Source organism: Myotis daubentonii, chromosome 19 (assembly GCF_963259705.1).
Source record: "Myotis daubentonii chromosome 19, mMyoDau2.1, whole genome shotgun sequence".
NCBI classification, from domain to species: domain Eukaryota; kingdom Metazoa; phylum Chordata; class Mammalia; order Chiroptera; family Vespertilionidae; genus Myotis; species Myotis daubentonii.
Genome location: NC_081858.1, coordinates 18,735,348 through 18,760,665, shown reverse-complemented (window position 1 = coordinate 18,760,665; position 25,318 = coordinate 18,735,348). Strand labels below are relative to the sequence as shown.

At 45.1% G+C, this 25,318-nt stretch overlaps 2 protein-coding genes across 9 annotated transcripts in view; both read left to right on the top strand.

Annotated features, from left to right (window-relative positions):
* PRDM10 (PR/SET domain 10) overlaps nucleotides 1–14,756 on the top strand; it is a 79,110-nt gene extending 64,354 nt beyond the window's left edge. For both annotated transcript variants that reach the window (XM_059676931.1, XM_059676930.1), the window contains 5 exons: nucleotides 298–468; nucleotides 2,818–2,955; nucleotides 5,006–5,171; nucleotides 8,836–8,939; nucleotides 11,247–14,756. In XM_059676931.1, the coding sequence (XP_059532914.1) occupies nucleotides 298–468; nucleotides 2,818–2,955; nucleotides 5,006–5,171; nucleotides 8,836–8,939; nucleotides 11,247–11,447 (780 nt within the window). In that variant the 3' untranslated portion in view covers nucleotides 11,448–14,756. The remainder of the gene's footprint in view (nucleotides 1–297; nucleotides 469–2,817; nucleotides 2,956–5,005; nucleotides 5,172–8,835; nucleotides 8,940–11,246) is intronic.
* Nucleotides 14,757–16,954: 2,198 nt separating this feature from the next.
* Nucleotides 16,955–25,318, top strand: part of NFRKB (nuclear factor related to kappaB binding protein) — a 33,169-nt gene continuing 24,805 nt past the window's right edge. For 5 of the 7 annotated variants that reach the window (XM_059677192.1, XM_059677190.1, XM_059677189.1 and 2 more), the window contains exons 1-4: nucleotides 16,955–17,087; nucleotides 18,038–18,174; nucleotides 19,551–19,706; nucleotides 21,729–21,930. In XM_059677192.1, the coding sequence (XP_059533175.1) occupies nucleotides 19,572–19,706; nucleotides 21,729–21,930 (337 nt within the window). In that variant the 5' untranslated portion in view covers nucleotides 16,955–17,087; nucleotides 18,038–18,174; nucleotides 19,551–19,571. The remainder of the gene's footprint in view (nucleotides 17,088–18,037; nucleotides 18,175–19,550; nucleotides 19,707–21,728; nucleotides 21,931–25,318) is intronic. The other 2 variants (XM_059677187.1, XM_059677188.1) reach the window with 2 other exon arrangements.

The following is a 25,318-nucleotide window of genomic DNA, read 5'->3' as shown; positions in this document are numbered from 1 at the left end:
TCTGCTTCTGATCGGGTCTCCTCGGTGAAGGGTAGTCAGTGCTGCTCCTTGGCCGCCAGGTTGTCCGAACCTTGAGGGTAACCCCACTGGGCCTGGCGTAGACAGATGGATACAGATATGTAGGTAACCTTCCCACATCCTCTCTGCTTAGGAATTTCTTCTATCTGAGCTCAGGACTAACTTGTAGGTTCCACGATCCACCAGTGATACCAATGAGCCTTTTGTAGGGTCTAAGTGCACTGAAGTAGCTACAAGCAGTACTGCCATCAACTAATGCGTTTTGTGTGAATTTTCTAGACAACAGACCTGCTAACCCAGGCCATGACAGAGCTGTCCCAGACCCTAACGACCGATTACCGGACGCCGCAAGGGGACTACCAGCGAATTCATTACATCCCCGTGTCACAGTCCGCATCCGGTCTCCAGCAGCCTCAGCACATACAGCTTCAAGTGGTGCAAGTGGCCCCGGTACTGTACTGCTCTCATCTCTTGTTCCCTTCCTGAAGGCCACATTGTCACCAGCGCAGGTGGCCCTGAGGTTAACGATTCTCAGAGCTGGCGTGGGGCCCTGCTATAATGTGCTTCTGCAAGTACATTCGGAGTCTAAGGCGTTTGTAAAGCCCTCCGCAGGCCGTGCAGGGCTCCGACCTAGCAGTCAGAGGGTTTAGGCTCCAGCGCACGCTGCCATCTGCGCTGCTGCGGACAATCCCCACGCAGACTCTCTGAGCCTCCTCTGCATCCTTATCCTGGGTCACTGGGGTGACTTCTTGGTGAGGAGCCAGTGTGAGAAGTCCCGACACAGGCACCAAGTGCCTTCTCTCAGTGGGAGCTTGTAAGAACAAATGTGACCCAGTCTCTGAATACCAGTCAGCGCCTTATTCGAATAGACCAGCGACTTTCAACAGGGGTGCCGCAGGGTTTTTAAAACATGCAGCACCTCACTGTTTAGCCAGGGGCAGTGGCCTCGCTTCCCTTAGATCAGCGGTTCTCAACCTGTGGGTCGCGCCTCCTTTGGGGGTCGAATGACCCTTTCACAGGGGTCGCCTAAGACCATCGGAAAACACATATATAATTACATATTGTTTTGTGATTAATCACTATGCTTTAATTATGTTCAATTTGTAACAATGAAATTGGGGGTCACCACAACATGAGGAACTGTATTAAAGGGTTGCGGCATTAGGAAGGTTGAGAACCACTGCCTTAGATTATCAAGTAAAAAAGTGACAACAGCCAACACAACAATAGCTGCTTGGCGTGAATGAATCAAAACTGTACATATTGTTCTGTTAGATAGGCAGCAAATATATTTTTTGGTGTGCCACAGAAGGTTAGTAATTAGTTTATGTGTGCCATGAGATGAAAAAGGTTGAAAATCGCTGGTATAGGCATAGAACTGTGTTCCTTCTACCGGGTAATTAGTAGCTCATTCTTCCTGATTAGGGAGCTGAGAGAAGGAACCCTCCCAGAACTGTTGTTTCATTTAACACTAGATTGCCCAAGGAAGTCATTTTGACTGCTTTTTAATTTCAATTAGAAAAACAATTATGTATATAAGGACACAGTGTCTTAGAATTTTGTGACTTTTTGAACAACATATAAATGCGTTTATTAATAATTGTAGTTACCTCCCCCCTCCTTCATTTCCGGTATATATATATGTGTTATACCTATATTGCCCAAAAGCAGTCATTTTGACTGCTTGGGAAATTTTAAATAATCAAATGACTCTTATTATTGAATTGAGTAAATTTCTTATATGACCAGTTCGGCTCTGTATTGAAATAACAGTTTTCATTTTTTTTCGATTACCGTCACATGATAACATACAAGTACATGATAAATTGCTGATACTTGATAAGTTGCAGTTGCTCAATAAGCTAAACTAGTACTTGTTATTCGAATCTTTATGCAGTGATACTTGTTCTAATAAGTTGTTTATTTTATTTCTTTTGCGCCCTAAATTCATGAAAGAAATGTCGAATAGAAGTGAGTTATTGGAAAAGCTAAGGAACATAAGTGAAGAGTGCTCCGATATTATTCTTTCACAATGCTGTCATTTTGACTGCTTTTGGGCAATATAGGTATATACTAAGTTTCAGTCTTTCTAGTGTTAATTACACTGAGGGAAGGTCCGCCAGGCGCATGAACAAGCCAAATGGAGATCATGTGGTCTCTGAAAACTGGAAGCTGATACCAGAGCAGGGAGTGGAAGCTGCCACTCACGGACGGTTCTTCCTCTCGTTTTTCTTATGGGAGGGCTCTTAAGGTTGGGCTCTGGAAGAATCTATGGGTCCCTGGACTTGCCTGTAAAATACGATGTGCATGTACATTTTTCTGGGAAAAGGGCTCAGACTTTAGCCGGTTTTCAAAGATGCCTGCGATGTATAAAAGGTTACGAACGGCTGTTCTAGTGGTTCAGTCGAGACAAGCTAAAAGGCAATTCTCTTCCGTGATATCTTTTATCTCATAAAGGGTAGGTCATTACATTTAATTGAAATTGAAGGGGAAAGATTTCCGATTCCGGAGAGCGTCTCATCCAGCTTTTATTAAGAGCTATATTTCTTCTGGCTCCTTCTCTTTCAGAAGTTAATAGCATTAGTGGCCCCTGTTTTACAAGCGTCGTTTTGAAAACTGCCTTTTCCCCTGACGTTTGCCAGCTCAGCTTAGGTGTGGGCTCCCTGGGAGCGAAGCGTTGGATCTAAAGTTCTCTTCCCCCTCTTCCTGTGTTTCTGTTGGGATATTGGTTGAGCTGAACTTCTCCGGAAAGACTCCCCTTCGCCTCGATCAGAATGGATTTGTGTTTGCCTCCCCCAGGCCACCTCCCCTCACCAGTCTCAGCAGTCCACTGTGGACGTGGGCCAGCTGCACGACCCGCAGACCTACACCCAGCACGCCATCCAGGTGCAGCACATCCAGGTCACCGAGCCCGCCGCCTCGGCCCCAGCCTCCCAGGTACACGACGCGTAGACGGTTCACGGACATGAGTGTGACCCGGGGACCCGGAAGAATTAATGAGTGAAGAGACATTCCCTTCAGACCTGGTCTCCTTGACTACCGAGCTATTGTTAGCGTGGACCTTAATATTGGTATTATGGTCTCAGGTTAAGTGATCAGCTTCGATCCCAACGGGCCCTGTGATAGGACATCCTGCAGACGACATGGCCTTTGTTCCTCTTTTGAATGGCTGGGGGATGGACGTCTGCAATGGCTAAGTTGTTCCTGTCATTTGGAGCAGTGACTTTGAGGAACACTATTGAGCTGGGATGATTGAGTCTGTTGTTAAGATAGCATAGCGAGACCCATTAAAATATTTAGGAAATCCTATCGCTTGCAGGAAGCTTTCCTAGGTCTTGTCCGCAGGAGCGTGGATTCTCGTAGGGGGATAACATAGGACGTGCATGCATAGGACGTGGACGGAGGCCCCCCTGGTGTTCACAGGCCCCAGGGTAAGAGTACAGATGAAGACCTGCGTGCCAGGGCTGGAGCACTTATAAATCTTGAGTCAAGCTAACAGACCATTAACTAAAATATGTTCTGTCTTCCTACTTGACACATACACTTTTATAATGACAAAATTGAGACGTGTATGTGAAGTAACATTGATCATAGTAACCTGATACGTGGGTAGTGCCAGTTCGAAATCAATAGTATTTTCTGCCACACACCACAATGGCTCTAGCACCTGCCGGGCTGTCGCAGGAGGAAACTGGGAGGAAGGCTTTCTCCCTTGTTTGCTAGCTCTTTGTCCTTCTAGATTCTGTGGAAATCCATGGGGTATATATGCACAGTCTCTACTTTCCTGCTTATTGGGGGCAGGGGGTGGGGGCGGTAGAGGGAGGCCCCTCGGTCTCAGGAGCCCAAAAACCCTTGCAGCGGTTCTCAACCTGTGGGTCGCGAACAATGAAAATACATCCTGCAGATCAGATATTTACATGACGATTCATAACAGTAGCAAAATTACAGTTATGAAGTAGCAACGAAAATAATTTTATGGTTGGGGGTCACCACAACATGAGGAACTGTATGAAAGGGTCGCGGCATGAGGAAGGTTGCGAACCACTGAAACCCACATGGAGGAGGCAGGACCCCTGCAGGACAGGCCTAAGGAGGAGACTTGTACAGGCCCTCGAAGTGGGTGCAGGGCCATTTCCACAGGGAAGGGGGGTGTGGCCCCCTAAGGGGGGCCTGGAAGGGGCTCCCTCACATTCCAGGGGGCGTGGTCACTTGGCCCAGTAGGAGGAGGGCACAGCGAATAAGGGTCCCCCTGGCCTGGGTCTAAGAGAGAGATGGCTATAGAGATAAATTCTGGGAATTAAGAAGATTATGTTTAGGACATTTTTGTAGAAGTGGTGTTTGAATTAGGTCTTGAAGGAGAGGTAGGATTTTGACGGGGTACTTGGGGAAGGCATGATGACTTGAATATGGTCTCATTCGAGTAAAGACACAGAGATGGGACACTGTGTATTTACATAAAACTGTTTCGGTAGTAACAGGAAATGGTGTTTGGGGGGAAAAAAGCTGGAAAGGTGGTTTGGAGCTGGAGTATGGAAGGCTCGAGGGGCAGCCTGGGAGCCTGGGCCTTACCCTGGGGACAGGAGTGGGCTCCGCAGTGGGATCTGCACCTCGCCCTGTGCTCAGCTCCGCTAACGCTGGGTCTGTGCTGTTCACTTCAGTGGGAAGTAGGACTTCAGTTTGTGCGACAGATTAGCTTTGTGATGCAGGCAGGTTAGTTCGCTTCTCCATTGTTCTCACTTCGTGTAAGACAGAAAATCATATTTTCACTCACTTATCTTTCTAACAAGATACTCTTGGAGATAATCCTTTGAAAACGAAGTAGGATTTCCTTGTTATGATTACTTTTCATTGATCCTATTTGTATTTAAAATATTACTATTTTAGCAGGGGTATTTTCAGTATTAGAATTCATACTAGCCTGACTTATTTATGAGCCTTCGCTATATTGGGAATTCATGATTTTTCTACTCTCGCTTTCTCCCTCCAGGTGGCTGGGCAGCCGCTGAGCCCCTCCTCCCAGCAGTCTCAGCAAGGGCTCAGCCCCTCTCACATGCAAGGCAGCTCCTCGGCCCCAGGCCAGGCACCCCAGCAGCAGCAGAGCTCTGTGCAGCACACGTACCTGCCCAGCACTTGGAACTCCTTCCGTGGCTACTGTAAGTGAGAGAACAGGGCCCTGGCCGGGTGGCTCAGTGGGTAGGAGTGTCTGCCTGTTCACCAAAAGGTGTCCGGCCGGCTTGATTCCCAGTGAGGGCACATACCCAGGTGGTGGGTTTGATCCCTGGTCAGGACGCCTGCGGGAGGCAACTGATTGATGTTTTTTTTTCTCACATCAATGTTTCTCTCTTGTTCTCCCTCTCTCCCTCCCTTCCTCTCGCTAAAGTCATTAAAATAAAAAGAAACAAGGGGATAAAGCTACAGGTCATCGGTGGGGAACCTGCAGCCATGGGCCATAATTTCATCAGCTTTATAATGGATTTTCTATATTAAAGTTTCATTGACCATTTTCTTCATTCAGCATATACTTGAATGAGTTTCATGACAGAATGCAAGGTAGCATCCTGATCAGAGAGCCACGCATTTCAGAGGCATTAGGAATATTGCTGGAATAAGTGTAGGCAGGTGATTTAAATAGTAGAATAGATGGTTGTAGGATCTGTCGATTATTGATTCATGTCTTCCACCAGTATTTATTGAGTGTCTGCATATCCACCAGTGTGCTAGATCCTGGGTATATAAAAGGTTAATATTCACATCACTAGCACCACCCAATAATAATGCTAGCCAGCTTTCATTAAGCTCTTACTGTGTGCCAGGAATGTTTTTAAGCCACGTATATACACATTCAGTATCCACAACCTATGAGATAAGTACAATAGTTATTTGTATTTCACAGATAAGATAACTTAGGCATGGAGGAACTTGTCTGAGGAACATAGCTTGTAAATGGAGGTTTGAACCCAGCAATCTGGATCCAGAGTTTATACCAAACCACCCTGCTGGGCTGCCTCTCCTAAGGAGATTGTCTTTGGCTCCAAAAGATCGTTAGCTGCTTGAGAGAGAGATATGAGTAGTTGCTTTCAAAACCCCGAGATTAGTGCTACAGAAGCAGTAAAAGGCTGGCTGCTGAAGTTCAGAACAGGTGACAGTCTGGGGGATGACAGCCTTGGGTATGAGCTGGAAAGTACGGACCTCTGTGACTGAAGATGTAGGAGGAACAGGACTAGAGGCCTCAGAACAGGGAACTAGGAGGGATAGGGACTGGGAAGGTGGGAAGGCCAGTGATGATCTTCCCCTACTATTCATTTCTTTGGGGGGGGGGGGTTCATCTCTGTTGTGTTTGATCATTGGCTATGTTATATAGATTTGATATGGAATTAGGCTCCACCCCGTCCATTTAGTTATTTTTACAGTCCATTCTCTTAAATATTGGGGGGCACTACGAGGCCTGAGTCTAGTTTCTAGTCATGGGAACATCAGTGGGATCCTGGTCAACAGGCTGGCATTTATACTCAGTTTAATTCCTGTGGACGAAATACGGAATGATGAAGACAGTCATGGTGATAATAGTATGAACTAGCATTCTAATGAAGAAAAAGTTTGTAGAACTGAACTTTTTTATTTTAGGGAAAAAATTTAAAAGATAGAAAAATATACTAGGAATAGTGTAATGAATGTGCCTGTACCCATTATCTAGCTGCAGCAGTTATCAACTCATGGCCAATTTTATCTCCACTGAACACCCCCATGTCCCCTCATCATTCTCTCCCTCTCTCCCAGTTCTCCAACTAGGTAATAATCCATGTCATTTCATCCACAAATATTTTGGTATGTGTCTCTAAAACCAAAGGAATATACTTTTAAAAAACACAACTCCAGTACCATGACTGCCCCTAAAAATAAATGACGGTAATTTTTTTGATGCCATCAGATATCCAGTTGGGGCTCATATTTCTGTGACTGTCTCAAAAATTTTAGTAGTTGGTTTGTCCAAACTGGGTTCCAAATAAGGGCCAGACATTATAATTAATTCTGTATTTTGAATTTCTTTTAATATGTGTTCTCTCTCTTTTAAGTTACAATTTATGTGTTGAAGAAGGTGGGTCATTTGACCTGTAGAATTTTTCACATTCTGACATTTCTCAACATCCCACATGGATTTTGCTGTTGACATCCCTGTATGATCATTTAAGATGCCTGTGTCCGGCCCTTTTATTCCCTGTAGGCTGGCAATTAGATCTAGAGGCCCTGTTGGAATCAGATTCAGTTTTGTCCCCGACACTTCATAGCTGGCCGTGTGCGTCCATCAGGAGGCACAGTGTTTGCTGTCTCACTTTCCCTTTGGCCCACTATTTCATTAGGGATGGTAAAGTGGTCCTAGGCTGATTCTGTCATTTTTATACACGAACTAGAGGCCTGGTGCATGAAATTCGTGCACAGGTAGGGTCCCTAGGCCTGAGTTAGCGATCAGGGCTGATCTGTGGGGCAACTGGTGGGACGATCAGGGAGCCCTCGCTGACACCTTCCTCCGCTGGCCTGGGGCCTGCGGGCTGGGGGCATCTCCTGCATTGACCATCTGCCCCCTGGTGGTCAGTGTGCATCATAGCGACCAGTTGTTCCTCCAGTCATTCTGCCATTCGGTCGGTTTGCATATTAAGCTTTTATTATATAGGATTAGCTAGGAAACTTCAATGAAGAAAACAATTTTACCTTAATGAGCAGGTTACTCGGAGGTACAGTTTGTGCAGTAATGGCAGGATAAATGCTTGAAATACCTGGCTCATCGCCTTTATTTGCCAATTTTCAAATTCATGCATTGTTTCCTAGTATTACCCAGTAGACCAATGAGGGCTATGTGTGTGTGTGTGTTAGTGCTGTCATGTGCTCGTGGATTTCAACACAGCTGACGTGTTCCAGATCACTGCAGCGGTTATCCTTACTAACGCTCAGATTACCCATCTTTAGCTACTGGGAGCATCTTTTTTTTTTCTTTCTTTCTTTTTTTTTTTTAATATACTTTTGATTTCAGAGAGGAAGGGACAGGGAGAGAGAGAAACACCAATGATGAGACAGAATCATGGATCAGCTGCCTACTGCATGCCCCACACTGGGGGGTGGAGCCCGAAACCTGGGCATGTGCCCTGACCAGGAATCGAACCATGACCTCCTGGTTCATAGGTTGATGCTCAGTCCCTGAGCCATGCTGACTGGGAGTGTCTTTGGATTGGCTCCTGTATCTTTTCTACACAATCCTGTAGTCTCTTGTAGTATCTTGCGTGCTGATGTGACACCATGTTCTAGGTTCCCCAAATCTGGAACCAGCCATTTTCCCAAGAAGCTCTGGTCCCTTTTAGTAGAAAATATTACTCAGAGACTCAACTGGGTGCTCGGGTAAACTTTGGTGAAATAAAACTCAAGTTTGGTTGATTCGTGATTAGTGGGCAATAATGGATACGTTATGCAACTCATTCAGATGTGACTATAAGAGATAAAAATATTAAGCTAACAGGTAAGCTTTTGTGTCTGATTTCAGGGTTTTAAAAAGCTGTTGTGTATTTGTCTTTATGGATATTCAGAAGCCACAGTTGAGGGAGGTGCATTGATCGCCTGCAATATTTGGTAACTCTCTAACCTTCATGTGGGCAGTTCGTGCCAGAGGTGCTTTTACTATATCAAAAAATCACGTCATCATAAGACTCTCTCAGCAAGCAAATCCATGGCAGTGTCTCGGTGGGGAAGGTGGTCACATGTTAGGGTTTTTGTCTACAACTTGTATTAAAATCTGAGACCACTGGAATATGCATATTTCCTGTTTTTCAGCATCCGAGATTCAGATGATGACGCTCCCCCCAGGACAGTTTGTGATTACCGATAGCGGGGTGGCAACTCCAGTCACAACCGGCCAAGTGAAGGCGGTGACTCCGGTAAGCTGTGCGCTCGCGAGGGGTTTCCTGTCCACCCTACTGCACCCGACTCCCCTCCCCTGCCTTCTGCTCCCCAACCTGCAATGTCTGAGTTAGAAGTACCTCTCCTGTGCTCCCCTTACAACTTGTGGAGCTGTATTCTAACCCTGTCACAGTTTATTTTCATTATCTTTTCTCAGTAGGTGATGAATTCCTTGAAAGCCGGGTCTTGGTCCTTACCTCTTTATTCTCAGTGCCTTGCACAGGAGGCTGGGCTATAGTAAATGATCAATAAATATCTATCCTATGTATAATTATAATGAACCTCCTAGATCCATATACATATGGATTCATAATTCATCACCTTTTTATGTGCTCCTTGGAATGTAGATGAGCTGTCATTACTGTTGGTTATCACTTTGGGTTGGGAGAGAATGGCATAATGAATCTATTATAGAGCTCTTTCAAACTATTTTAAACAATTCAGCCATCCCAGGGTGAAAAACATTACCATAAATTCGCTTACTATATTTAGATTGGGCAGGTCAACATTGATTGTAGCTGCTACCTCTGTTTTTATCTTCACTGGTTTATTCTGGCCTGCCTCTAAGTTATTAGAAAACAGAGTATGTAAATTTAAATTAAGGAAAATACTCTTAAGTGGATACGAATAGCAGGATGTTCCAGGGGAAGACTGATTCCCAAGAGGCCTCAAAGCATAGCAGGATAGTCTAGTGGCCTCAAAAACCTGATTTTTTTTTTCAAGGCATACTGAGAGCTCACTCATTTTTTAGCATCCAAACTCACATTAACCAGACTGAGGAGAGATGTGTAATCCAGAGTAACACTATTGTCAACGAAAACAATAACTAATGTAAAATGGTAATGATCAATGAAATTTCTGCTTCCTGTGACTCTACCATTTTTTACCCAGGAACTTATTTGGGAATCGAATTATAGCCAAGGATGCCCCCTCCCTCACCACAATATACATACACACAAATTTAATGTATGTTTTGGGGGGTTCATAGATTCTCGGAAGTCCACTTATGTACCCTAGGTTGAGAACCAGACACCTCCTGCTAAAGAAAGACCCATGTGGGAAACCAAATCATAATCATAGTTGTGTGATGAGCGTGGATTCAGAGCATATCGCCCTAGATCAATCAAATGGGTATTTGGCTATGGCTTTTTTTCTGGGCATTGCTTGAAAAGGCCAATGCTTGAGTTTTCAAACTTTGTGGCTTTTTAAAAAAAATTTTATTGATTTTCAGAGGGGACGGGAGAGGTATAGAGATAGAAACATCGATGGGAGAGAAACATCGATCAACTGCCTCCTATATGCCCCACACTGGGGATTGGGCCCACAACTCAAGCATGTGCCCTGACCAGCAATTAAACCGGTGACCTCCTGAGTCATGGGTAGACGCTCAACCACTGAGCCACACCAGCTTTGCTCTGTGACTCCCTTTTTTTCTCAGCCTAGAAGCTAGCTAATCCCCCTTCTGTCCACATTTTTTCTTAAAAATGTTAATGTGAGGATATAGCTAGCTGCAGTCTATGGGGGAGACTTCATTATTAGGAAAATGAGGAAATAGAGAGACAGTGTATATTTTCAGAAGATAATGTATTCAATGTAAGGGCTTTATTCTAAGACTGTGCTCTTCCTATGCTTTTGAGGGTTAAAGCGTCTTTCGTTGGACAGCAGCATTTCAAAAATGGCTTTGCTTGGCAAGATAACATTTGGAAACATTTATTATCACTTTTAATTTTGCCGGCGTTTGAAATTCTGAAGTCTGGGAACAGTTGATCTTAACTACCTGTCTTGGGGCTGTTCTGCCTCTTTAACGAGACTTTAGATCAAATGTCAAACTCGCGGCCCGAGGGCCACATGCCTCGTTTGTTTGGCCTGTGTAAGCCTTGGAGTTTGACATGCTTGCTTTAGATGATAATTTTTCTTTGATCAATTTTATATTAATCTCAAAGTTTAATGGACAGATAGCAATCTTATTTTAGAAATCTAAATTCTTAAGAGTAGTACAAGGGCAAATGTTTTGTTTGCCATGTAGGTTACCATTGTGATGCCAACCTCTGTCTCTCACTGTATCTTTTGGTAGAATAACTAAGGACCCTTCCTAAGTCACCTTTGTCATCAATTACTGTGACTGACCCATTCTCCCCAAAACACTTTGGTAGGGCACCTCCCCTATGTGTCTATTTTAGTTCCCCTTGTCACATTTCTTTACAGATTCCTCCCCCTTTCTGTCCCCAGGACCCCCTGCCCCCATTAGGCCTCAGATTTCTAAGGATCCTTTCTTCCTGCTCTAGGGTCATTATGTGTTGTCAGAAAGTCACCCGGAGCTGGAGGAAAAGCAAGCCTCTGCCCTTTCTGGGGCAGTCCAGGTTCAGCCAACTCCGCACAGTGACTTGGACCCCCAGACCACCAGCCAACAGCAGCCCACACAGTACATCATTACCACCACCACCAACGGGAACGGGAGCAGGGAAGTGCATATCACGAAACCTTAACTGCCGTGCCACCCTGGAGCTAGAACCCACAGTCACATCATGTCTTTTCTCATTCATAAATCGGAAAGCTTCTGACACTTACAACTCTTTTTTACGATTTGTCATTCACTCAAGAGTTTGGAGGTTACAGTTTGGACACTCGTACAATTGACTGGGGTTTATTTTATCAAGGCCACCTTTACCAACTTGACTCTTGGGACCCTAGGAGTTGCTGTTGTGGAATGGAGATCTTTCAGTGGCAAGTAGAGTTCAAGATGGAGACATTTTACCTTGTTCGTGGGTTGTTTTTTTAATACATTGATAAGCCTTACTTTTCCTTTGTGGAGCTATTACGTGGCGTATTGTGTTTGTCCCAAAGGTGGAGAAAGGGTGTGACAAGTCCACGGCCATGGGCTTCATTCCAAGCCGTGGCACCAAAGGAGAAGGGGCATTTTATGGGTCGATGTTAGGTCAGAACTGCTTCATCTTTTGAGTTGGCGGGAACTTAACCAAGGGGGCCTATTGACTCTGAAAATAACAATGATGAAACAAAGGGTGACAGTGATGTTCTCAAGGGAAAACTGTCGCCTAAATTTTTTTTTATTGCTGATTGAAAAAACAACAACTTGCCTTTTTAGAAAAAAATCATTGTTGGGCGGTTGGTAGTACTTCCCAGAGATACTGTCCTCAGCACATAAGGCCAAGAGACCATGCTCTGCTGGATCTTACTTTATTAGTCCACAACGGTGGACTCCCTGTAATAAAAAGGTTGCCTGATGTCAGCAGAATGTAAACTTCTGCGTTAAAGCATTGCCACCATTCTCTGATGCGGTTGTAATAAGGAGATACTAGAGATAGCTGTACCAAGTGAAATGACGGAGACGGTATACATGTATATAAAGTGAGAAGCACTGAAACCTTGTCCTGCCTTGCAGGATCCATACCATTCATTGGTAAAGGCTGAATTCCTTTCTCTTACCAGGTGTATATTCGGCCCTCGCCCACAGCATTCAGTGTATTTTAGAATTTTTAATGCTTTCTTAAAATGAACATTCTGTAAGGTTGGATGGAAAGATGGCCCTCCTTATTTCTTACCACTCTTACCTTAAACATACTATAACTCATCTGGACCCTTGGGTATGACCAACTTCACACTTAGGGGTAAAATAAGAACATGGGGACCATTTATAATACATTAAGGCAGTGATTTTCAACCTTTTTCATCTCACGGCACATATCAACTAGTCACTAAAATTCTGTGGCACACCAAAAACTATATTTTTTGCCAATCTGACAAAAAAGGTATAATTTTGATTTACCAAAAAAAAATAATAATAATAATAATTACCTACCTTTTTGCTTGTATATAAAGATTTCTGGTATCAAGAACTAACCAATCAGATGAAATCTTATTATGCAATGCGACCAATAAGGTGCAACTAATTATTACATGATCTATATATAGGGTGTCCCCCCAAAATGTATACACCTACTTTGGATTATTATAAAGGCAATGTTTATTATAATACATCTCCTTTGCAAAATTGAGCTATCAGCTATTCAACTGTGTATACATTTTTGGGGGGGAACACTATATTTATGGTTCAAGGCAGAGCCTTCATACCAGACAGCTATTGTTGTATTGGCTGTTGTCATTTTTTTATTTGACAATCTGAGAAGAGGCCAGTGCCCCTGACTAAATAGTCAGGTATTGAATGTTTTAAAAATTCTTCTTGCAGCACACTGGTTGAAAATCACTGCATTAAGGGATCTGGAAGAAATCCGATCTTTATGACTATTACACTATCAGTAGGGAAAGGGAAAAAAAAATCTGCCTCCGTGATAGTTTTGCTTATATGCATTCCTCTTTGTTAGCTATGAATTCAGTGGGGGAAAACATTTCCCTCCTTTTTACTATACATTCCAATTATACACAGAAAACACTGCAGAGATCAGTATGTATTTTAACAACTTTTTGTGATATACTAACACATTTTTAGAATAATTACTGCTGGTAGAATTTCTCACTGCAGAACAGAAAGACCTGACTTAAATTTCAAATGAAGTTCATTTATTTTATTTACATTTCTGGGTAAAAACTGGTTCTATCAATTAAGTATAGTAGCTTCTTTATAGTAAAGATAACTTTTCTGAAAAGTAAATGATTCTACTGAAATAACTTTACTAATATGTAGATTTTTGCACTTTATTTCTGAGACCTCATTTATCAAGTTATCCCTGAAAATTTGGGCTCTAAGAAAACTTGAGAAAGTTATTTGGGAAATGTGTAGAAACTGAACATGGACTCTATCTTTGGTAACAAAGAGGTAATGTAAATATTTTTAATAGAAAATATTGACCCTGAATGACGAAGTAGAGACTCTGGGTCCCAGTCCCACATTGTAATGATTGTGCATATCCTAGGATCCAGTCTAGAATGACGTGCTAGGTGAAGAATACTACACTTTCCCAATGGCCCAGTTTAGTTTTAATACCTTCAATTTGGCACTCTTGGGTCCTTTTTAATTTGAATCAGCAAGGTACCTCCCCCCTCCTCACCTCAGGAGTAACATTGATTAACATAGAAAACTATCACTAAATGGAATGTTCATTTTATACCAGTTATTTCAAGTTTTAAAATACACAGAAGGAAATGTGGAAGGACCTCTTTGTCTATTTCTTATCTAAGTTTGTTTGTTTGTTTTTTCTTTCTTTCTTTTGTTCTTATGTGGAATAAGTAAATCTCTAAAACTAATTTGTGTATTATCCACCAGAGATGCAGGTGGCAGTCAAGCCAAATAACACTGCTTTAAGATCAGGTATTCCGCACATCCATCCAAGGTAATAAATTTTCAAAAGGACTTGGATTTGAAGAGATGGCAGAGTATAAGTCATCTGAAGACCCAATTTTGGGGGGAAATGTTTGTAGCCAATGTTTATATTGTTCTGTTTCTTAAGACACATTGGCACTGTAGACTTCAATCAGTGCAGTGTAAATTTTGGAGTAACATAGATTTTACATTTTTATTGCTTGATTTGTGCCCACATAGTAGACATTTTATCATGTAAAATTCCTGTTATCCAGGAAAAATCTATTATTTTGATTCTTGAATTGTTGTGTTTTTTTTTTATTTCCAATTATCCTTTCAAAAAACTCTTAGGGCTAAGAAGCACTTGATGTGATGCTAAAGCCGACCCCCCGGGTTGAAAATGTTGACCCTATCCTGTTATTTAAATGTGAACATTTATTGTACATTCAGTGAGTTATAGTGTTAATAGTCTTGTGCTACTCAGCAGGTGTAAAAATTAATAAATATTTTTTTAAATAAACATCTTCCTTGTTTGTATGTGTGAAGCTTCAAGAGCTACTGAGACTGTTAAATTTTTTTTTTCTACTATTACAACTTACAGTGTTTTGACTCTTTGATTCACTGTGGTCTCTTCAGACTCCCTGTGAGAGAACTTGTGGATGACGACTGTGGAATGATGTTCTTCTGTTTATTCACTTGGTGGTTTCTTTTTCTTTTTTTTTTTTTTAATATATTTTATTGATTTTTTACAGAGAGGAAGGGGGAGAGATAGAGAGTTAGAAACATTGATCAGCTGCCTCCTGCACATCTCCTACAGGGGATATGCCCGCAACCCAGGTACATGCCCTTGACCGGAATTGAACCTGGGACCTTTCAGTCCGCAGGCAGACGCTCTATCCACTGAGCCAAACCGGTTTCTGCCACTTGGTGGTTTCTAATTGAAGAACCTACCAACTTTCTAACAGGAACTAAGGGCAGGCTTGCAGCCAGCAAGGGAGCTGAGAGGAGGCTTTTTTTTTAAACTTCTACTTTCCAAAAAGGGAGGGATATTTTTGGGGGCCCTCCAGCTTCTCTGACATGGTTGTATCTGAGCAAGAGAACTGAGGCCCGGCGGTGTGACTCAGTAGCTGAGCGTGGACCTAGGAACCAGGAGGTCACCATTGGATTTCCTGTCAGGGCACATGCGGGGGTTGTGGGCTCCACCTCCGGTGGGGGGCGTGCAGGAGGCAGCGGATGGATGACTCTCTCATCATTGGTGTTTCTATCTTTCTCTCCCTCTCGCTTCCTCTTTGAAATCAATAAACATATTTTTAAAAACTTTATCTACACTAATAAAAGAGAAAAATGGTAATTGGCGTACGATGATACCCTTTTCATTGGCTAATCAGGGCTATATGCAAATTAACTGCCAACTAAGATTGGCAGTTAACTGCCAACAAGATGGTGGTTAATTTGCATATGTAGGCACAATGCAGGGAGGCAAAAGGGAAAGCAAGAAGAAGCCCCCTGCCACTGACAGTGATCAGAAACCTAGGGGGGAGCTAAGAGCTGGGGGGCGGGGCAAAGGCGGCCCTGAGGCCGCCTTTGCCCCGCCCCCCAGCCATGATCAGAGAATCAGGTGCCTTTTCCGCCCTGGCCAGTGATAGCAGGAAGTAGGGGTGGAGCCAGCGATGGGAGCTGGGCACGGTCGAAGCTGGCAGTCCCGGGAGCTAGGGGTCCCTTGCCTGGGCCTAAAGCGAAGCCCACAATCGCGGGGCCGCTGCAGCTGTGGGTCCCCGCTGCCCTGGCCGAACACCTAGGCCAGAGGCATCAGGCCTGGGCAAGGGGCTGATCCTGTGATTGGAGGGTGATGGGGGTCAACGCCTGAGGGCTCCCAGTATGTGAGAGGGGGCAGGCTGGGCTGAGGGACACCCCCCCCCCCCCGCCCCACACCCAGTGCACGAATTTCGTGCACCGGGCCCCTAGTATAAAATAAAGAGAGAACTGAAGATGATCTCTGCACGTCTGACGGGAGTAGCTGTGGAGTCTGAAGCTATTTTAAGAGCCAGTGAGTAAGAAGAAAGAGACACAGATTCTTAACAAGAGGAACGTTATCCAGTTTAATTTAAAATGTATTTCTTCAGCGTGTATACTTTTTCCGACATCCAGGGTCCTGGTAGGGAGGGAGAAACGGAAACACACGGGGTGGGGGGGAGAGGGGGGCTAGGGGGCGGGGGAATAGGCTCCAGTCCCCTTTCTCCTCAATGAAACTCGAGAAACCGCTGTTTTTTCAAAATGGAAATAGTGCATAGCACTAAAAATGCAGCTGTAGCACAAAGGTAGTGGGTAGAAAATGCTTAGCATAGTGCCTGGAGCAAGGTATGCTCTCTGCAAACCTTACCTAATAAAACTGCATTCAGTGACTCGGGTTTTGGGGCCTCAATTCGCGGCCAGGTAAAAACTACCGACACCGCCTCCGCCCTCCAGAAACTTCTAAACCAGGTGCGACCTTCAAGCTGATTGCAAATTGCATCCTGAGACACAACGGAGGGAGCGCCTGCCGCTCCAGGCCCCGCCCCGCCCCAGGTCCGGCCCGCCCCTCCCCGCCCCAGTTCCGGTCCCGCCCCAGGTCCCGCTCCGCTTCTCTACCGTCCTGGCCCCTCCCAGAGACACGCCCCCGCAGGCCCCGCCCCGCCCCGACGCCCCAGGCCCCGCCCCCTCTAAGACCCGCCCCCCGGATCTAAGGCCCCGCCCCTTCCGCCGCCCGAGCCCGGAGCGTGCACGCATAGAGACGCCTTGCGAGGGCGAGCGCGTCCTGGAGCCCGCGGGCCGAGGATCGCAGCGGACAACGAGGCCCGCGCTTGCGGCCGAGGTGAGGGCGGGCCCCAGGCGGCGACAGGGTTAAGTGGTTGCGGGGGAGCGGAGGGAGGGAGGTGCTGGGGTCTCCGAGGATCGCTGCTCCGGTGGGCAAGTGGCGGGGAGCGGGCCCGTGGGAGCTAGCGGCCCGGGTGGGAGGGGGTTAGGGTTGGGGCGGAGGGACCTGGGCGCCGAGGTGCAGATTGGAAGGGCGGGACCTGGGCCTCGGGCTGGGGCTGGGTTGGCTAGGGGAGGCTTTGCAGCAGGGACGAGGGATCTGGAGCCAGGGGTGGCCCCGGAAGGAGCCTAAGGTTTAGCTTGTTTGGGGGGGGGTGGTGGGGGGGGAAGGAAGGGTCGGTTAGCCCTGGTGCAGAGGAAAGGCCATTGGGAGAGGCCTTCCTGGTCTAGTAAAGAGGTCCAGACGCCGCAAGACTTAGAAATCCTCGGCTTCCGGGGTGCCAGTCCCTGGCAGCTGCCTGCTTTTTGTATTTGGAGAGCCTATTTAGAATAGCAGCAGGGCAAAGGTTGCCCCTGGGTAAGATTCAATGCAGCTCCACGTCCACAATTGCAGACACTTGTGCGGAAGTTGGGAAACAGGTGATCCCCCTAAGAGTCAGGTGGGACGCTGGCTTTGCAGCTCTTACCGTGCTGCATGTCCGTGCTTTTAAATGAGGACGTGATCCTCAGCATCAGGTTGCTGCTACTTTTTTTTTTTTTCTATTTCAAAGGTTTGTTAAACACACATGTCTTGTGCTTGCTCACCTGCTTCAGTCATTTAGCGCAGGTGATGTTCAGGGTATTGTAATGCAACATGGCTGGCAGAGTACACAGCTGATTGGTTCCACACTAACGCATCCGCTGGGTCTCAGGTAGATCTGAAACCTCTTCGAGATAACTGGAAATCATTTAGCGGGGAGGTGCTCGTTTCAATAGTAAATTTACAGGTTTGCCGTTTTATCGTTTGAGAATTTCAGAATGAGAAGTCATTGCCTTACTACGTTACGTGACTGCGTTAGGTCGCGGAAACTCATCCATCTAGAGATTATTCATTGCAGGAATCCAGGATTGGTCCAACTACCCTTCGTCAATTGATACCTGGCGAGGTAAGATTTGTCCAGAGTCACTGAGATTAGAAGTTTGGAGTTTTGGTTTGTAGTCTGTTTTTTTTTTTTTCTTTCCATTTTACTGTGCTTGTTATTGCTAGCCCGTTTGGTAGGAATAGGAAATAGAGCATGGACTTAGCCAGTGTTCTTCCAGTGATGGAGTTCAAGCTCCTTGTTCCTGAGAGCTTTGTTCAGTCCGGTGGCCGCCGCTTTACATGGATTCTAGCCCTCAGCCTTGTGAAATGTTTTTTTTTTTTTTTTTTTAATATATTTTATTGATTTTTTTACAGAGAGGAAGGGAGAGAGATAGAGAGTTAGAAACATCGATGAGAGAGGAACATCGATCAGCTGCCTCCTGCACATCTCCTACTGGGGATGTGCCCGCAACCCAGGTACATGCCCTTGACCGGAATCGAACCTGGGACCTTTCAGTCCGCAGGCCGATGCTCTATCCACTGAGCCAAACCGGTTTCGGCTTGTGAAATGTTTTAATATGTACTTTTCTAAAGGTGGCCAGCTGTGTTCAGTTATTACAGGAAGGAGAAAAATAGCATTGCATTTACATGGTTATAAAAATCGGATGGACCGACTGAAGGTGGGTTGGCCTCCACATTACAGATGGTCACGGTCAGGGTCTTGAAGCCTCTAGAGTTTATTTGGATGAATAAAGCCATCATAAAATGCTCCCTTTTCATGATTTAAATTGGAGGTTTAGATAGGGTGTATTGTGTGTTGTGTTAAGAAATGGCTGTGCAGCCAGGCAGACCTGAGTCTCAGTCCTATCCCTGGGGTTAGGCGAGTTACTTATCTACTTTGTCCTTGTTTTACTGTCTGTAGAACAGCTGTAATAACCCCGTCTTTCACAGTTGTAAGAATTAAATGAGATATATGAAAAGCCCTGGCAGCTGGTAGGCCCTCATTAAATAACGTATTGTTAGTGTCTGAGCTTTATTAGTTAGTCTGTGTGAATTTTCTTTTGTGGAAGAACAAAGGCTTAATTGCTAAAAAAAACCATTGTTAAATTATGTTATAGTGGAGATACTATTGGCCTGGGAAGTCTAGAAGTCTAAATTACGCGCTCTGCTGATCCGTTCAGCGAGTCTCCTTTTGCTTATGTGTAAAGTGAAGTTAGAAAATCTATAAATTTGGGAGTTAGAAGAGGTCTGATAAATTTGAGAGCTCAGATGAATATGGAGTGGTGGGAGGGAGGAAGAAGAGCTGTTCCGCTGTAGTTAGGGTGTGAAGATAAGGGATAAGAGTGGATTTGAGATGGAATATTTTCTGGCCACAATATTTCCTGAAGGAGTGTGTCCACCAGGTCCCCCGGATTTCTGCCTTTCTGTCTCAAGGTATGACTGCCTGTTGTGTTTGTCTAGATTCCCTGTGGAACATAAAAAATGGATTCCTTGGACCATATGCTGACGGACCCCCTGGAACTGGGTCCGTGTGGAGACGGCCATGGCGCACGGATTATGGAGGACTGCCTCCTGGGGGACACCAGGGTTAGTCTGCCGGAGGACCTTCTGGAGGATGTGAGTTATGTCATCGCCATCTTTTCCTCTCTCAGCTTCCCCGCAGCCATTCTAATCCATTTCAGGCTCGTGCTACCTTCTGTTTCATTTTCTGCACTGCAGCCAGAGTGATCATTTTTTGTGGAGAGTCTATTTAATATTCTGATTTAAGGAAGAAATTATAAGCTACATTCTGCATGTTTAATAACTTGATACTATGTTATAAAGCCCTATTTTTAACAAGTTAATTTTCAGCAATGAATAAGAAGATTTTTAAAGAGGAGGATTATGTGTATGTTTACAATACATGGATTACCCATGTTGTGATGCATGAAACCAAACCCAAACATGCCCTCTCTGGCTATAAGGAGCCAGCTCATCAGTTATTAGCATGTGCCCTGGGAAAGCATGTCAGCGTGCCGTGACCACTTTCACGGCGGGCGCTGTGATCATCATCGTTACGATGGCTGCCATTTATTAAGTGCTTAGTATGTGGAAGACTCTAGGTGCTGGAACACCTGTTTTCTCTGTCTTGGTTTATTTTGCATATTTCAAACAGGTGCAGCGTCATAAAGCTGACATTCATCTGAGCATCATCCAGTTTTAGGAGATAATTTCATTTAGTCACATTTGGTTCAGATTTCTCTTTCATAATTCATCAGACATTTTAGATGAAATTAAAGCTGCCACTCTGCCCTTGTCTTATCCCCTCTCTCACCAGAAGTAACAACCACTGAGTTGCTGTAGATCCTTCCATGTTTCCTTTGCATGCTCTTTCAAGTAAATCTCCTGTGTCACTCCGTCAGCAAACACTTGTTTCATTAAGCACCTACTTTATGCCAGACACAGATGCTGGGAATGAAGTGGTGAGCACCAACAGGTTTGCAGGGGAAGATGTTGGACACGGAGGTGCTTGGGTGCACTCGTGCTGAGACAGTTGAGGGTTCCCCATTGGCCAAAGGGTAAAGGCACAAGCACTGAGCATGCTCACAGGTCCCTTGTTCCTCCTGCTGGTTGCTCCCCATCTCCTTCCCTGTCCTTGTGCCAGCCACATGTTGCCTGAATTTTTTTTGTTCTTGGGTTTTTTACCCTCTTGCCTCAATCTTTTTTTCTTTTCCTTATCCCTTACTGTCTTTAAAAAATACATATTTATTTATTGATTTCAGACAGAGGGAGGGAGAGAGCAATAGAAACATCAATGATCAGAGAGAATCATAGATCGGCTGCCTCCTGTGTGCCCCGCACTGGGGATTGAGCCCACAACCCGGGCATACGCCCCGCCCGGGAATTGAACCGTGACCTCCTGGTTCATAGGTCGACGCTCAACCACTGAGCCATGCCGGCCAGACATCCCTCACTATCGTAAATGTCACTTCCCCTGGTAGGTGTTCTCTGAAACCTTCAGTCTGGGAGGTGTGCTTCTCCTGTGTGCTCTTAGGTAAACTTCTTAAGCTGCGTCGTAATTGCTTGTGTAATATTTCCCACAACCAGACAATATGTCTGCAGTACTAGTCTGTCTTAGTACGTAGCACATAGGAGATGTCCAGTATGTGATTGTTGAGCTGAAAATGAGTTCCATCCCTCCGCGTCTCACTCTGAGCAGGTGACCTCAACTTCTCAAGTTCTCTCCCCCCCTATTAACTTTTTCCTGCCACCTGTCTTTGCTGAACTCGGATGTCTGCCATCATGTCCCCTGCTGGCAGAAATGGTTTCCAGATAGAGGTTCTCTCTACTGAGATTGTTTTCCTCTGGGTTACTCACTGTTGGGTATAAGACTTTGGTTTATAGATAGTCTTTACGAATCTCTTAAGTTTTGAGAATTGAGTAAAGATCAGTGGAATTTTAGTTTGTTTAAAAACACTTAAAGCTTGCATGGTGGTGATGGTTGCACGACTGTGAACGTACTTAGTGCTACTGAACTGTACAGTTAAAAATGGATAAAATGGGAAGTTTTATGTCATACGTATTTTATCACTCACACACAGAAAACTTAGAAACCTCTTTTTCTCTCGGTGACTTTCCTCCTGCTTCCCCTCGTTCCAGCCCGAGATATTCTTCGAGGTGGTCAGCCTCTCTACGTGGCAGGAGGTGTTGAGTGACTCGCAGCGCGCGCACCTCCAGCAGTTCCTGCCCCACGTCCCTGAGGACAGCGCTGAGCAGCAGAACCAGCTGCTCCTGGCCCTGTTCAGGGGCGAGAACTTCCGCTTCGGGAACCCTCTGCACATCGCCCAGAAGCTCTTCCGAGGTGCGTAGCTCAGCCGGCTTTCGAGAGGAGTGGGAGGCGGGGACGCGTTCAGTTATGTGCAGGTCTTCGTTTCAGCCTGTTTGTTTCTATGTACAGACTAGAGGCCCGATGCATGAAATTTGTGCACGAGTAGGCCTTCCTTCCCCTGGCTGCTGGCACCGGCTTCCCTCCGGAACCCAGGCTTCCCTCCGGCCGCCGGCAGGCACCTGGGACCTGGGTTTCCCTCGCAGTCCGGCTTTGTCCGGAAGGTTGTCCGGAAGGTCGTCCGGTCTAATTAGCATATTGCGCTTTTATTATTATAGATACCGACTCAGCAGACTGGTCTTGTGCAACACTTGCTGCCTACGCCATTCTTTTTATTTTAAACTTACATAGGAAATATATAAATCATAAGTGTATTGCTCAATGATTTGTTAGAATATGAACTCAGCTGTATAAAACAGCCACCCAGATCAAGAAATAAAACATTACCAACATTGCCCTGGCCGGTGTGACTCATTAGTTAGAGTGTCAGCCCGAGCCCTAAAGGGTCGTAAGTTCGATTTCCGGTCAAGGGCATGTGCCTGGGTTGCAGGTTGATCCCCAGCCTCGGTTGGGGCACTTGCGGGGGGCAACCAGTTGATGTTTTTCTCTTTCTCTCCCCTCCCTCCCTTCCACTTCCTAAAAATCAATGGAAAAAATACCCTTGGGTGAGGATTAACAAAAATAAATTAAAATACCAACATTTTATAGGCACCTTTATGACTAGTCTTTAAGTAATTTTTAGTAATAGTTTACCATTTGCAGTATTACATATATGTACGTGTGTGTTTCAATTACATACACTTCTCTGCAGAAAGCGTGATACTACCGCCAACCCCTTTAGCATCTATGTATCTCTTAACTAGGACATTCTCTCACTCAATCATAGTCCTGTTATCACACCCAAGACATTGTACATTGAGCAAAAAATTTATCACAGAGTATCCCACATGCAAATTATCTCAGTTCCCAATTGGCCTTTATAGTTGCCTCTTAAATCCAGGACCAATTCAAGGTTCATGCCTTGTGTTTGGATCTCATGTTTACTTGACTTGTAAAACATCCTGTTTTCTGGGGAATTGTCTTCTTGTTTTCTCATGATTAGGTTTGGATTAAACATTTTTGCCGAGAACACTCTATGGGAAATGTTATTTCTTCCCACTGTCATCTCAGAAGGCAGGTGATGTCTGCTTTTCCGTTGTTGGTGATGCCGTGTGTGAGCCCTTGTTTAAGGGATGTCTGCCAGACCTACTGATTGTAAGGGACCTTTATTCATTATATAAGAAGCAATCTGTGGGGTGATGCTTTGGGACCACGGGATACTCTTTTTTTTTTTCTTTTAAAACAATATATATTTATTATAGAGAAATTAGAAATATAGATAATCAAGGGAGAAAATAAAATCACTCTTAATCCTACCACCCAGACATAACCGTATTTAATGTTATGTGAAGAACATAGAGAAATGGAAATGCTTTTTTGGGGGAGGGGGCGAGGGGAGGTGTTTTTATTTTTATTTTTTTTCGGGACCACATGATACTCTGGTTTTAGCACCCAATAATGATTCTTTCCTGGATCAGTCATTACATTGGGGATTGTAAGAGGCTTTGGAGCCGCCCTAAGTCACAGTTTTCTCTCTGTCCTGGAGAGGGGAAGAGAGGAAGCCGCTTCTGCTCCCCCTTGCTGGGGTGAGGCTGCTTGGCAGGAGGCCCTGAAAGGGCAGTGCGTCTCCCGGGGTTTTGTTGAACTGACTCACTTGACAGCTGAGAAGCCCGGCGAGAAACAGGCTTGTTCAGACCTTCCATTACCTTAAGGCAGCAGTTCTCAACCTGTGGGTCGCGACCCCTTTGGGGGTCGAACGCCCTTTCACAGGGGTCGCCTAAGACCATCGGAAAACACATATATAATTACATATTGTTTCTGTGGTTAATCACTATGCTTTAATTATGTTCTGTTTGTAACAATGAAAATACATCCTACATATCAGATATTTACATGACGATTCATAACAGTAGCAACATTACAGTTATGAAGTAGCAACAAAAATAATGTTATGGTCGGGGGTCACCACAACATGAGGAGCTGTATTAAAGGGTCGCGGCATTAGGAAGGTTGAGAACCGCTGCTTTAAGGGCTTAAGGCTCGCGCTCTCTCCTTAGGTGGGTTGTTTGTGTGAGGAATTCTCCTCTGTGGTTGGCAGAGGTTTACTTCACTGAAACCCGGGGCCTCCGTGGGAGCTGCTTGGTTTTAGAGGGTCAAGTCAGGGACCTGTGTAATGTTACCACTGTCTAGTTTGCTGTCAAGTTTTCCCCCAAAACAGTAGGATGGGCTGGTACGGTGCTCAGTGGCTCCCCTCTCCTTGCTCTGCTTCCTGCCCCAGCAGGTCTGAGCTTTCTCCTTCAAAAACGTATCCCACGTCTCTCTTGCTTCCATTCACTTAATCACTATTTACCGATCGGCTACTTTGTGCCAGGCATTCTTTGTGGTTTGGAGATAGAGGAATGACCTTACATTCTAATAGAGAAAAATAGGTGATAAATAAGCAAATGCTTACTGGTTTAAGTGCTACAAAGAATAAGAAAGGGTAATGTGCCCTAACCGGTTTGGCTCAGTGGATAGAGCATCGGCCTGCAGACTGAAAGTTCCCAGGTTCGGTTCCGGTCAAGGGCATATACTTTGGTTGCGGGCACATCCCCAGTAGGAGGTGTGCAGGAGGCAGCTGATCGATGTTTCTCTCTCATTGATGTTTCTAACTCTATCCCTCTCACTTCCTCCCTGTAAAAAATCAATAAGATATATTAAAATAAAAGAAAGGGTAATGGGACTAGAGTCTGGGCAGGAGCTGTTTTAGGTTTGGGCAAGGCTTCTCCAGCGCGGTGACACGTGAACAGAAACTTTATGAAGGGAGGAAGAGCAAGCCATAAAAATATTGGTGTTAATAGGAAGCATTGCAGACAGGTGACCTTTAAATACAAACGCCTTGAGGAAGTAGGGTATGTGGCCTGTTCAGGAAACAGCATGGAGGCCAGTGGGGGTCGGGTAGAGTGAGCAAAAGGGGGACTGGTTGAAGGTGAGGCCACAGGTGGCATGAGACAGGCCATGAAGGGCCGTATCGGCCATCTGTAGGGTCTCGGCTTTTACTGAATATGGAGGGAGACCGTGGGACCAAGCCACCATCCTCACACCTAGACCACTGCAGTCGTTTTTCTTTCACTCTTGCTCCCAGCCATGTCATTCTTCTGCTTTAAACCTTCATTGCATTTAGGATAAAACCCACGCATGACCTAAAAGCTTCTGTGGTCTGATCTCGGGTCACCTTCCCAGGTCATTTCGTGACGCTCTCAGCTGCCGCCTACTCCGCTTTAGT